The sequence below is a fragment of the Schistocerca cancellata genome, chromosome 1 (assembly GCF_023864275.1).
Source record: "Schistocerca cancellata isolate TAMUIC-IGC-003103 chromosome 1, iqSchCanc2.1, whole genome shotgun sequence".
Lineage (NCBI taxonomy): Eukaryota > Metazoa > Arthropoda > Insecta > Orthoptera > Acrididae > Schistocerca > Schistocerca cancellata.
In genome coordinates this window covers 350,138,608-350,152,559 of record NC_064626.1, presented here as the reverse complement: position 1 = coordinate 350,152,559, position 13,952 = coordinate 350,138,608, and the positions used below count along the sequence as shown (strand labels likewise).

The 13,952-nt window shown below is 45.2% G+C and overlaps 1 protein-coding gene across 1 annotated transcript in view; it reads right to left on the bottom strand.

The window, feature by feature from the left end:
- The window catches only part of LOC126173928 (uncharacterized), a 48,399-nt gene extending 34,753 nt beyond the window's left edge, over positions 1-13,646 (bottom strand). The window contains exon 1 of the mRNA XM_049920994.1: positions 13,528-13,646. Within this exon, the coding sequence (XP_049776951.1) occupies positions 13,528-13,551 (24 nt within the window). The 5' untranslated portion in view covers positions 13,552-13,646. The remainder of the gene's footprint in view (positions 1-13,527) is intronic.
- Positions 13,647-13,952: the final 306 nt, after the last annotated feature.

Genomic DNA, 13,952 nt, shown 5'->3' with positions numbered 1-13,952 from the left:
AGCATTTACAGAAAGTGGGTGACTTGTGGGTGCCGATGTGGTGCCAACTCCCTCCAGTGATCTACCGAGGCCGCCTCCTTGCTTCCATGCCACGGCGCCTCGCCGCTGTTATTCGTTCCAAAGGTAGACATATCGGCTATTAGTTAAGTGGTCGTGATGTTCTGGCTGATCAGTGTATTGTCCCACTCCACTTGCAAACTAACAATTCCGGTCCCAGCACTTTCTTGCTCAATACGTGTGTGTTATTAGTTGCAGAATATGTCAATGTCTTTCGAATGTGTGTTTGCTCTTCTTCTAGTGAAGCTATTCTTTCTACACCACTAATCCATTTCAGACACTAAGCAACTAATTAATGACGAAATATATACAGGGCTATTACAAAGGATTGAAGCGATTTCATAAATTCACTGTAGCTCCATTCATTGACATATGGTCACGACACACTACAGATACGTAGAAAAACTCATAAAGTTTTGTTCGGCTGAAGCCGCACTTCAGGTTTCTGCCGTCAGAGCGCTCGAGAGCGCAGTGAGACAAAATGGCGACAGGAGCCGAGAAAGCGTATGTCGTGCTTGAAATGCACTCACATCAGTCATAACAGTGCAACGACACTTCAGGACGAAGTTCAACAAAGATCCGCCAACTGCTAACTCCATTCGGCGATGGTATGCGCAGTTTAAAGCTTCTGGATGCCTCTGTAAGGGGAAATCAACGGGTCGGCCTGCAGTGAGCGAAGAAACGGTTGAACGCGTGCGGGCAAGTTTCACGCGTAGCCGCGGAAGTCGACGAATAAAGCAAGCAGGGAGCTAAACGTACCACAGCCGACGGTTTGGAAAATCTTACGGAAAAGGCCAAAGCAGAAGCATTTCTTAAACAGGAGATTGGAAAACCGATGGATCGGTCGTGGTGGAGATCATGATCAGCAATTCATGTCATGGCCTCCACGCTCTCCCGACTTAACCCCATGCGATTTCTTTCTGTGGCGTTATGTGAAAGATTCAGTGTTTAAACCTCCTCTACCAAGAAACGTGTCAGAACTGCGAGCTCGCATCAACGATGCTTTCGAACTCATTGATGGGGACATGCTGCGCCGAGTGTGGGAGGAACTTGATTATCGGCTTGATGTCTGCCGAATCACTAAAGGGGCACATATCGAACATTTGTGAATGCGTAAAAAAACTTTTTGAGTTTTTGTATGTGTGTGCAAAGCATTGTGAAAATATCTCAAATAATAAAGTTATTGTACAGCTGTGAAATCGCTTCAATCATTTGTAATAACCCTGTACAAACAAAACTAATTGCACTTACTGAGTTGTACAGTACATAGAGTTGTACCGGTACATAGATACGAGAGGCGTTTGAAAAGCCAATGCGAAAATAAAAACTACTAACGTATTTGGGGTAAACCTTTTTTTTTTATTTTTAGACATAGTCTCCCTTTAGACTTATACACTTCGTCCAACGCTGTTCTAATTTGTTGATCCCATCCGAATAATAAGAATTGTCAAAGTCTGCAAAATAGCTATTAGTTGCTGCAATCACCTACTTGTTTGAATGAAATCTTTGTCCCACCAGCCATTTCTTCAAATTGGGGAACAAATAGTAGTCCGAGGGAGCCAAGTCTGGAGAATAGGGGAGATGTGAAACGAGTTGGAATCTTATTTCCATTAATTTTGCGACCAAATATGCTGAGGTGTGAGCTGGTGCCTTGTGATGATGGAAAATGACTTTTTTGCGCTCCAATCGCCGGCGTTTTTCTTGCATCTCGGTTTTCAGACGGTCCAATAACGATTAATGATATTCATCTGTAATAGTTTTACCCTTTTCCAGATAGTAGATGAGAATTATCCCTTGCGAATCCCAAAAGACATTCGCCATAACCTTTCCGGCTGGAGGAAAGGTCTTCGCCTTCTTTGATACTGATTCTCCCTTGGTAATCCATTGTTTATATTGTTGTTTGGTCTCAAGAGTTTAGTAATGCATCCATGTTTCATCCACAGTGCCGAAACGACGCTTTAAGTCCTGCAGATTCTTCCTGCACAGCTGCAAGCCATCTTTCTAACACTTGACACGATTCCGTTTTTGGTCAAGCGTGAGCAATAGCGGAACCCATCTTGCAGATAGCTTTCTCAGGTCCAAATGTTCATGCAAAATATTATGTACCCGTTCATTCTAGATGCCCTCAGCACTAGCAATCCCACACACCTTAAACCTTTTGTTATCCATCACCATATCATGGATTTTGTCAATGATTTCTCGAGTCGTGACCTCCACAGGGCGTCCAGAAAGTTCAGCATCACTTGTCCCCTTATGGCCACTCCGAAAATTTTGAAACCATTTATATACTGTTCTAATCGAAGCTGCAGGGTCACCGTAATGTTTATCAAGCTTCTCTTTAGTCTCCTGAGGCGTTTTGCCTTTCATAAAGTAATGTTTAATCACCACACGAAATTCTTTTTCATTCATTTTTGACAATTACTCGACTCTCTTGATTTCCACGAATGCCAAACATAAAGAAATAGACCAATATGGCTGAAACTTGGTGTGCGTTCTTTCCAAAGCTGCTACTAACTAGACATGACCTCGATACGCGCCGGTGGTGCCATCTCTCGGACTTCGCACGGACTTTTCAAACACCCCTCGTACTTATAACTTAAACATCATAAACGTATGACTTTGAAGTTTATATTTATTAGTCATGTGTTATTGCACAGATTATTTCCCTCTTCAGGTAATAATTTTGGATTTTATTTCGTCGGCACATATCCGAAGAATGCGAAGATATTCGATTTATTACAATAATTAAATTTTTCTTTTAAAAATATTCAACAGCATCGAGTTTATAACAGAAATTAGCGACTCACCACGGCTCCGCACGTGTAGCACTGAATGTTATGGTCGAATGGTTTGTGTGGCACAAAGGTAATTTTGTAGACAGTCCACCACGTAGAGTTAAGATTAAAATTCAGAGAACAACATTAGGGAATTGAATGTCGCCACTTTCATGTAACTTAGATCTAAGCAGCACACACCAGGAAAATTCTCAGGAGAGACAAATGGTACCTGTTCTACATTTAATTGGCGTTTGGAGTGACATCTCGTGACAATGGCGGAAGCTGGGAGTTGATGTGTCAACCAGTCTTCCCAACTGCAGCGCCAACACCAGTTCGGCGACAGGAAGAGCCAGTTGTCAGCTAGCCGACTGCAGCGGCCAGTACGGCGCGTTTGGACCAACAGCAGTGGAATTCTTCTCACGCTACAGCAACTTACCGGCTGCCCGACTCTAGCATCAGTCCTGCATGAGCTACAATTTCCGTGTGACCTTTTCCCACATAGCCCAACACGACACCGCTACGAACCGTTCTCTGATACACAACATTGGCAGGTTGTACCCTCTGTCGCAAAAAATCGGTATGAAGCAGCCTCCAGCACGCAAGATTGGTAAGAAGCACCCTCTACCACGCAACATTGATAAGAAGCTCCGTCTGCCATGAAACAAGGATACGAAGCAAAATCTGCCACGTAAACTTGGTAAGAACCACTCTATGTCATTCAACATTGGTACGAAGCACTCTCTGCCACATAACTTCGGAACAAAACTCCCTCTGCCATGCAACATTGGTAAAAAGCACTCTTTGCCACCAAAACTCGTTACAAAGTACCGTCTGCAACAAAAATTTGATAACAAGCACCCTGCGTAGCGCAACATCGTTGCAAAGTATTCTATCGCCCCCTAGCCCCTACAAAACATCCTTTGCCCCGCAGGTATTGGTACGGAGCACCACCTGCCCGTTGTGGCCGAGGGGTTCTAGGCGCTTCAGTCCGGAACCGCGCAGCTGCTACGGTCACAGGTTCGAATCCTGCCTTGGGCACGGATGTGTGTGATGTCCTTAGGTTAGTTCTACGTTCTAGGGGACTGATGACCTCAGATGTTAAGTCCCATAGTGCTCAGAGCCATTTGAACCATTTTTAGCCACCACCTACCACTCAATGTCAGTGCAAAGCGTCTCTTGCCATGGAACACTTGGTACAAAGCACGCTATGCCATGTGGCATTTGTACCCACCCAATGGCGTAGCTGTCACAATTCGCATAATTTTCACAGTGTTAGGGGACTTTACCACGTTTGCATGAAGTATTTATAAACGATATACACAAACCTCCCTTGCAAATTACTGTACCTATCAGAGAAAACTGTATTAAAATCCCTAGATTAGTCCCTGACATTAGCCTTCACATAGGGACAGGAAAACGCGCTGGGGACTTTAATTTACAGTATGTATAAAAGAAGAAGATATGTGTAGAACCTGATAATAATAATTTCACGTGGTTCAATGGTCTGGTGTAAATCTTTCAATTGGACGGCACTTTGGCAACTTGTCAGACACTAACCAAACCAGGGAAAGGAGACGTACAGTTAGCGTGGAATACACACCACGTGTCGTCTCTGGCGAATCCTCACATCGTTGAGAGGGAAATATTACATTAGAAGGCAGACTGAAAAATCATTGGTCCGATCAGGGTTCCATCCGTAACCTGTCAGTTTCCAGGCACACACTTTATCTCTACCCGACCAGCTGGTCACGCTCTGCTGGTCCCCGCAGCTGCTGCGGCTATTTACTTTACTGGTTTCCCACCAGTTACCGTATCCCCTTTAGCTGAGCAGCCGTAGCTCCCGTCACAGCCATGACATGTGAGTCCAAACGTTACATACTCACCAATACTTAGCGATAATAAATTATATACACAAAACTTCCTCATGAATCAATCTATCTAAGTACAAACCGCATGAATATTCCTTCTGTAGTTTAGTCTGAAGAAACTGTGTGCAAAAGCACTTTGTAACATGTATAGATACGTAGATGCTAGATACACTACTGGTCATTAAAATTGCTACACCACGAAGATGACGTACTACAGACGCGAAATTTAACCGACAGGAAAAAGATGCTGTGATATGCAAATGATTAGCTTTTCACAGCATTCACACAAGGTTGGCGCCGGTGGTGACACCTACAACGCGCTGACATGAGGAAAGTTTCCAACCGATTTCTCATACACAAACAGCAGTTGACCGGCATTGCCTGGTGAAACGTTGTTGTGATGCCTTGTGTAAGGAGGAGAAATGGGTACCATCACGTTTCCGACTATGATAAAGGTCGGATTGTAGCCTATCGCGATTGCGGTTTATCGTATCGCGACATTGCTGCTCGCGTTGGTCGAGATCCAATGACTGTTGGCAGAATATGGAATCGGTGGGTTCAGGAAGGTAATACGGAACGCCGTGCTGGATCCCAATGGCCTCGTATAACTAGCAGCCGAGATGACAGGCATCTTATCCTCATGGCTGTAACGGATCGTGCGGCCACGTCTCGATCCCTGAGTCAACAGATGGAGACGTTTGCAAGACAACAACGATCTGCACGAGCAGTTCGACGACGTTTGCAGCAGCATGAGCTATCAGCTCGGAGACCATGGCTGCGGTTACCCTTGACGCTGCATCACGGACAGGAGCGCCTGCGATGGTGTACTCAACGACGAACCTGGGTGCACGAATGGCAAAACGTCATTTTTTCGGATGTATCCAGGGTCTGTTTACAGCATCATGATGGTCGCATACGTGTTCGTCGACATCGCGGTGAACGCACATTGGAAGCGTGTATTCGTCATCGCCATACTTGCGTATCACCCGGCGTGATGGTATGGGGTGCCACTGGTTGCACGTCTCGGTCACCTCTTGTTCGCACTGACGGCACTTTGAACAGTGGACGTTACATTTCAGATGTGTTACGACCCGTGGCTCCACCCTTCATTCGATCCCTGCGAAACCCTACATTTCAACAGGATAATGCACGACTGCGTGTTGCAGGTCTTGTACGTGCCTTTCTGGATACATAAAATGTTCGACTGTTGCCCTGGCCAGCACATTCTCCAGATCTCCCACCAATTGAAAACGTCTGATCAATGGTGGCCGAGCAACTGGCTCGTCACATTACGCCAGTCACTACTCTTGATGAACTGTGGTATCGTGTTTAAGCTGCATGGGGAGCTGTACCTGTACACGCCAACCAAGCTCTGTTTGACTCAATGTCCAGGCATATCAAGGCCGTTATTACGGCCAGAGGTGGTTGTTCTGGCTACTGATTTCTCAGGATCTATGCACCCCCAACTGCGTGAAAATGTAATCACATGTCAGTTCTAGTATAATATATTTGTCCAATGAATACCCGTTTATCATCTGCATTTCTTCTTGGTGTAGCAATTTTAATGGCCAGTAGTGTACTATTATCTCTTATTTACATGTTCTCTACCCTCGTTGTCTAGACATACCGTCCCTAAAAACCTATTTATGTCTCTCTTATGTGGGCTAGTACGAACAGGAAACGTGATAAACTGTAAGAACCAAAGATTTTAATGTAGTGAAAATATTTTGCAATCCTTGCTGTATGATCGGCGCTCATTGCGGAAAACAAACTTTAGACTTTCTCCGTCATATCGTCCTGCAGAGGTGGGTGGGTGGGTTGTTTGGGGATGGAGACCAGACAGCGAGATCATCGGTCTCATCGGATTAGGGAAGGGCGGTGAAGGAAGTCGGCCGTGCCCTTTCCAAGAAGCCATTCCGGCATTTGCCAGGAGCGACTTTAGGGAAATCATGGAAAACTTAAATCAGGTTGGCCGGACGCGGGATTGAACCGTCGTCCTCCTGCAGAGGTACTCGTCTATTATGATACGCCCCGAACTTCTGTGGTGTTAGCAACAGCAAACAAAAATGTGCAGGAAGTTTTTAATCAGGCTGTGAGGCAAAGTCTGATGTCTCAGTCGATAGGAGCGTCGAATGCGAAACGCAAAAGTCCAGGATCGGACCCCAGTGCTATAAGTGGTTTCAACATGTTGGAGTGTATCAGTGTAAGAGTGCTATAAAATGACACGAAACAGAGAAGAACTCGAAAGTCAGATCGCAAATATTTTCTACCATAAGTGCTTCTCCGTAACTCAATAGTGAAACAGTTATTTCATTACAAATGAGATAGTTCTGCTTGATCAAAATTTGTATCGGAGTACGGGAGTTTCGTGTCAAGCAGATGATGTATTTTTTTATTATTATTAAGACATCGCTAAATTTGCATTGAGGCTTGGACAGCTATACTTTTGTGGGGAAGAAGGATGAGCAAAGAAACATTTGGTCGAAAAACTTTGCTAAGCAGGAAGTCAGGTCGGACTAACACACTAAAACCAGAATCAACAGGAAGCACGACTATGAAGAGGAAGAAATTTGAGGGCAAAACAAACTGTGTGAGGATTAGCTCACAAACGGTGTGCTGTGATGGAGTCGTTCACCCAGGACCGGAAAAACTAGAAAACGGAATTGCAGGAGGCGGGGTGGGGGGCGTGGCTGGAGGTGATTACGGCAGCACGTCCCCGCATTCCTCGTAGCCCGCGGGACGCGTGTCTGCTCCGTCTGCGAGACGCCAACGCCGGCAGCCGGCACCACTGCATCCAGCCGATGCGCCCGCTTTGAACCGGCAGAACCGTTTCTAAACGGTTTTGTTCTAACTTCTAAACAAGTGCAGTGCGCACAACTATTCCATACTACCTGGATGTAGATCTCCGATCTCAGAGCAGGGAACTTCGGCGTGCATACAGATTCTTGTGAACTGCGTAATCCGCCATGTTGTAATTAGGCAAGAAATGAACTGCGAGCGTCTTTGGCCAGCATATTCAAACAGCTGGAGTTCGATGTCCATGTAGTATAGAGATCATTGATTAAGACAAATAGCGAATCGAAAGAAATTCATGGAAAGCCTCTGCACGAGTACCAAGCTCTTTATTACAAGATACATTCCATACGCCGGATAGAGATAACTTCCGAAAAAGCCCTATCGTATGGAGATTGTTGAAATTGCAAGGATCGTATGAATAAGAGCACAAAATTTCCTGATGAATTTCTTCATATGAGAAATCTGAGAGGGCGATGGTTGTCGGGTTTATTGCTGGAAAAAAATGCTCTTTGAAAACTTTCATGCATAATTCTAAGTTTAACTTTGCGTGGCTATGGTTCACAGTTGATAAAACTTTCTGGAAGACATCTCGTCGCCTATGAATGTTAAAACTATTCATTCATAAAATCCTCTATAGCAATTTCGGGGGTACAGCTATTTTCAAGTGGAACATAGATAAAGTTTGTGTTTCAGCAAATGTCAAAATTTTTTAAAAATATCTGACATGTATTGCATAATCATAGCATCCATAGGCTGAGTATTCGCACTTTCAGTAGAATTCTCATCTTAATCTTGTGATGATGAATAATTTTATGACTAGACTGTTTTAACATTTACATGTCATGGTTACGTATTTCAAAATAGTTCTAAGGACGTCATTACGGGTTTATAGGCGAAACTTGATTCCACCGTTACATTCTAGAAACAAAACTACAGTCTCAATGACGAGTTGACTAAGATGAAAGTGCACCGGAAAAATCGAGAACCGATTTGTTGCCGGAAAAAATGTTGTAACACTTTATGAGACTCAGAGATTTAGTGACTAGGTGCAGCGTCCGTCGACTTCAGACCCAAAAATAGTTGTAGGAAAGACTTCTAAAGTCGCGTTTGAAGAAGTTCCAGGGGCATCCGTCGCCTTTCTACATCTGCACCACCTACACGTTCACTCCGCAGGCCACCTTGCGGCGTACTTTGTGTAGCACTGTATCTTCGCTCTCTTCCAATCACGAATGGTTCGTTGGAAGAATGATTGTCAGCTCGAATGTCACAAAATTTATCTTAATGGTCTTTTCGCAAGAAGTACTTGCAAGGTAGCAATATAACGGGTGGCTCTTCTCGGAATTTTTACTGTAGATCACACTGTGATGCAGAACGTCTATGTTGCAGTCTCTGCCACTGGAGTGGGCGGAGCCTCCCTGAGAACTTGTAACGAAAGGTGCTGATCTTCTTTGGATCTTCTCTAATTCCTCTAACAATCCTGTCTCGTACGGATCCCAAACTGCCGAGCAATATTTAAGTACTGATCAGACGAGTGTTTTATAAGCTACGCCATTTGTTTAAGGACTAGATTTTCAGAGCGTTCATCCGATGAATCTATCTGGTATCTTCCCTACCCGCGGTTAATTTTATGTGGTTGTTCCACTTCGAATTACCCCGTACGCTGTACGAGAGACGATCAATAAGTAATGCAAACCATTTATTTTTTCGGCTAGTTTCGGTTGAAAAAATGCGGAATTTGTTGCGCGACGTCCTAGAATATTCTCACTTCAGCGCCTGTAGTTTCATGAAGTTCCGATAGGTGGCGGCGCTGTACGTAGCCTTTAAAATGGCGTGTGTGACGGAGGCGCGTTCCAAGCAGAGCTGTCATTGAATTTCTTTTGGCGGAAAACCAGAGCATATAAGATATTTATAGGCGCTTGTAGAATGTCTATGAAGGCCTAGCAGCGAACAAGAACACGGCGAGTCGTTGAGCGAGGCGTCTGTCATCATCGCAACATGGCCGCGCAAATCTGCCCGATGCCCCGCGTGTCGGCCGGCCGCACACGGCTCAGGACTCCTGCAGTGTCGGACCCACGCACGCTCTCATTCGAGGTGATCGACGGTTGACGATCAAACACCTCATCCACCAGTTGGGATACTCAAAGGTGTGTGTCCGCTCTTGACAGATCATGCAGAGCAACGAAGGACCATCTGTGCGGAGTTGGTTCCTCGGCACGAGGCTGATGTTGACAATTTTATCACTTCGGACCGGAAACGAAATGGCAGTCTCCTTCGAAGAAAAAGTTCAGTGCCGCACCCTCCACCGGTAAAATCATCGCGACCGTCTTGTGGGACTCCGATGATGTTATTCCGTTGATATCCTCTCTCATGGTGCAACGATCAACTCGGAAGTGTTACTGTACTACCCTCAGGAAATTAAAGAAACGACTTCAGAATGTTCGTGACCACAAGAATGCAAACGAACTTCTCCTTCTCTTTGACAACGTAAGGCCTCAAACAAGTCTGCGTCCCCGACAGGAGCTCACAGAACTTCACTGGACTCGTCTTCCTCATCCACCCTCCAGCCAGGATCTCGCACCTTCATACTTCCATCTGTTCGGCCCAATGAAGGATGCACTCCGCTGGAAGCAGTAAACGGATTTTGCGGGGAGATTATTGACGCAGTGAGACGGTGGCTCCGACATCGACCGGTAGAGTGGTACATGTGGGAACACGAGCCCTTTGAGTAACGTGGCGTAAGGCTATCGCATAAAGTGCAGATTCTGTTCAAAAACGGGGTTTTGTAGCCAGAAGAATAGGGAATAACAGGATGTACTGGAATCGTGAATAAAACCAACGTGTTTTCAGAAAAAAAGGTGTGTTAATTTCCCAAGAACGCCCTCGTATTTTATAAAGGTAATTGCTTCCAGTGGTTGTTCTGCAATTATGCTACATCGTGAAAATTAATGGTCGTATAACACTCCGTTGGGGCACGCCGAAGTGACTTTATGTGTGAAGACTTCTTTCCGTTGAGAATGACATGCTGTGTACTGTTTGCTAGAAATTCTCCCATCCGGTCACACAGTACTATATTGTGTACGCTCGTATTCCGTTCATTGGACGGCAGTGCAGAACTGTATCGAACGCTTTCCGGAAGTCATGGAACACGGCGACACCCTAAGCGCCGGTATCTGCTGCTTCCTTGGTATCGTGGACGAACAGAGCGAGCTGGGTTTCACACGATTGTTGTTTAAGGAACCATGTTGATTCCTACAATGGAGATTTTCGGTCTGCCGAAACGTCATAATACGCGAGCTTAAAACGTTTCAACATACTACAACAGACGTCAGAGATACAGGCCTGTAGTTTTGTGCGTCCGCTTGCTACCTTTCTTGAAAGCGGGAATGGTCTGCGCTTCATTTTCAATCATTTAGGAGCGCCTCTCCCCCCTAGAGACATTGGCCACGGCAGGGGCGTGCTAACCCGATCGGCTATACGAGCGGGAGGTAGAAAAGCGCCTTCGTGAATTGTGTTTCATTCACTTCAGTCCAACAAAATCTTACCATGGCTTTTTCTCTATGCAGATATGAAGACGCCACAGAGAAAAAAGTGGCACGATGGCTCAAGCAAGGAAGACAGAATAGTGTCGTAAATGTGAAAGACAATCCCATGCTTCTCCTTGGCTATATCACGATCACTGTCATTTATTCCACCCGTTCAGCTGATGTGATGTGCTATTTTCGGCTGCTACTGCCGTCGTCATAATTTTAAGCCGTCACCCTGTGTGGGTGAATACAATGCGCGAGCCGGCCGAAGTGGCCGAGCGGTTCTAAGCGCTTCGGTCCGGAACCGCGCTGCTACTACGGTCGCGGGTTCGAATCCTGCCCCGGGCATGGATGTGTGTGATGTCCTTAGGTTAGTTAGGTTTAAGTCGTTCTAAGTCTCAGGGACTGATGACCTCCCATAGTGCTTAGAGCCATTTGAACCATTTGAAAAATTCGCGTCTTTCATTTTAAAATACAACCGATAGCGTATCTGTTTCACTGCTCCCATGATCCCAAAAGGCGCAGTCCAACAAGGCCTTCACGCTCGATCCCCCGCCCCCCGAAAAGACCTTTTGGTAAAAGCGTTTATATTTTTACACATATAAATTCTCCCAATCTCTCAGTTAACTTTCGGAGAATAAAGTAGAACGGTAACTATAAAGCTCGAAAATGACAAGAAAGTGTACAAACTAGAAATTATGTTTACTACGGGAAAGGTAAGTAGTACATGTGCCTGACCAGATGCAGAGGTTGAACATACCTGCGCTCAACAACAAATCCGACACATTTCATCAGTCCAGTGGTAGAACCATGAAGCCACAGGTGTAGAGTAAGGCAAGACGTGAAAGGATAATCTTAGATTAAAAGAACAATAACTTACAGACTGACTTTCCCCAACGCAGGCGAGAACGTCTGAAACAAACAATCCCTACCCGCCACCGCCACCTCAGTTTACTCGCTTGCATAGCCACAGTTTGCAGACCTCTGTTCTCAATTGTTAAACTAAGTGAATTAATGATAATCTTCGATTTCGTATCGTGTAAGATACGACGCTGTCAAATTTGGGAGACTTTGTTGCTGGCATTGTTCTAGGTCAGTTACATGACACTGTATTTCTCAAATGTTGTATTTTTCCGACATGTATTTTCTTGCAAATTATGCTTCAGAGATATAATAAGGTACTGATGTAAACAAATTGTTTTATTATGACGTTCAAACATTATACATATTAATTGTAGTTGAACAATATATTATTACTGTATTAAAACGTTTTAAATTTTTATGGTTGGAGTGCTGACACATTATCTGCGTATCCAGTAATGCTGGCAACAGATGTGGTATTCATGGGAATCATATCAACCTGTATCGCATCAAAAACAGTCTGAAGATGACGCATTGTAGCGTTGAAACTGGTAGCGACAAAATAAAATACAATCGTAAGGACGGCTGTAGGTGTTTTTATTTACTTGTCACGATAGTAAACGGCCGTCGTCCCAGAGACCTCCTGCTATAAGGGTGGATTTACACAAGCTGAATGTTTATTACGTCATACCTCCTGAACTATTGGGCGCACAATGATATAATTTCGCAGGTACATTCACTAGTATATGTGGATACTGCCTGCAAATTGGATCTGGAAAAAAATGGTCAAATGGCTCTGAGCACTATGGGACTTAAATTCTGAGGTCATCAGTCCCCTAGAACTTGGAATTACTTAAACCTAACTAACCTAAGGACATCACACACATCCATGCCCGAGGCAGGATTCGAACCTGCGACAGTAGCAGTCGCGCGGTTCCAGACTGAAGTGCCTAGAACCGCTCGTGCACTGGGGCCGGCTGAATTTCGAATAGGGTAAGTAACAAAGAAGTAATAAATTAAAACGGCGTACATGATGAGGCAGTTTTTCACGCATCTCTGTACTTGAGGTCATACCTTGTCAGCTATGTCTCGTACAATGATATATTTTTGTGGGTACATTCAGCGGCAGATTTGGACACAGTCCGCGAAAGCTGTTGCGAATAGAGTTAGTGGTAAAGATGTTATAAGGTAAAACGTTATGCTTGATGCTGAAGTTCGACTGAACGAAAAACGAAAATGTAAGCTATAAACTTCTTTTCCTTTCATCGTTTTGTGGGAGGTGTCAGCGAGCAGAAATTTCGTAAAGGTTTGAAATTACGTTTAAACTTGGTTGAAAGTCGCTAAGTGCTCTGATTGTCAAATACTCGAATGAAATCCGTATACCTGCGCGCCGTCAGTTACGTTGCCTCAATACAAACACAGTTTTTAACTGCAATACTTGTCTCATTCTGTTTAACTTCTAAGATAAGATTATAAGTCTGAATGAGTAGATTATGAAACCATTTTAAATAATTAACTACGCGAAATATTCAAAATCGAATTTTTGTTGCCCCTACGCTGAAGCTGGCGCCGGGTTCCAGGGCAGCGTTTTAGTAATACGGATAGCGACGGTAAAACAACTGCGATGTGCCGAGCGTTATTTACCGAGAGCGTGCCGTGGGGCAGCATGGCGACGAGTGCGGCGTCTGCGACGCGCACGTGCACGTTGACGCGGCCGCTCTGCCGCTGGTCGAACACGTCGGCGGGCAGCGCGTGCGCATGCGCGGCCGCCAGCAGCGCCAGCAGCAGCGCGCCCAGGGCCTGCGTCGGTCTCCGCGTGTCGGCCATGACTGGCGCGCCTTCCGCTGCAGCCGCTGCTCCTGCGTGCTCCAGAGGCCACTGACCGCCGACTGCGAGGCACGCGCGTCGCCTGCCTACACTACTCCACTCTGCCTCTTTGTTTACGGTGTTCAAACGCCCCCTTTCTCATAACGTGCAAGTCTGCCAAGCCTAAGGTTCTTAGGCCGGTATTACACTATCAAATTTCTTTGTCAAAGATATTTGATGGTGTAATAGGGAACTTTGTCAAA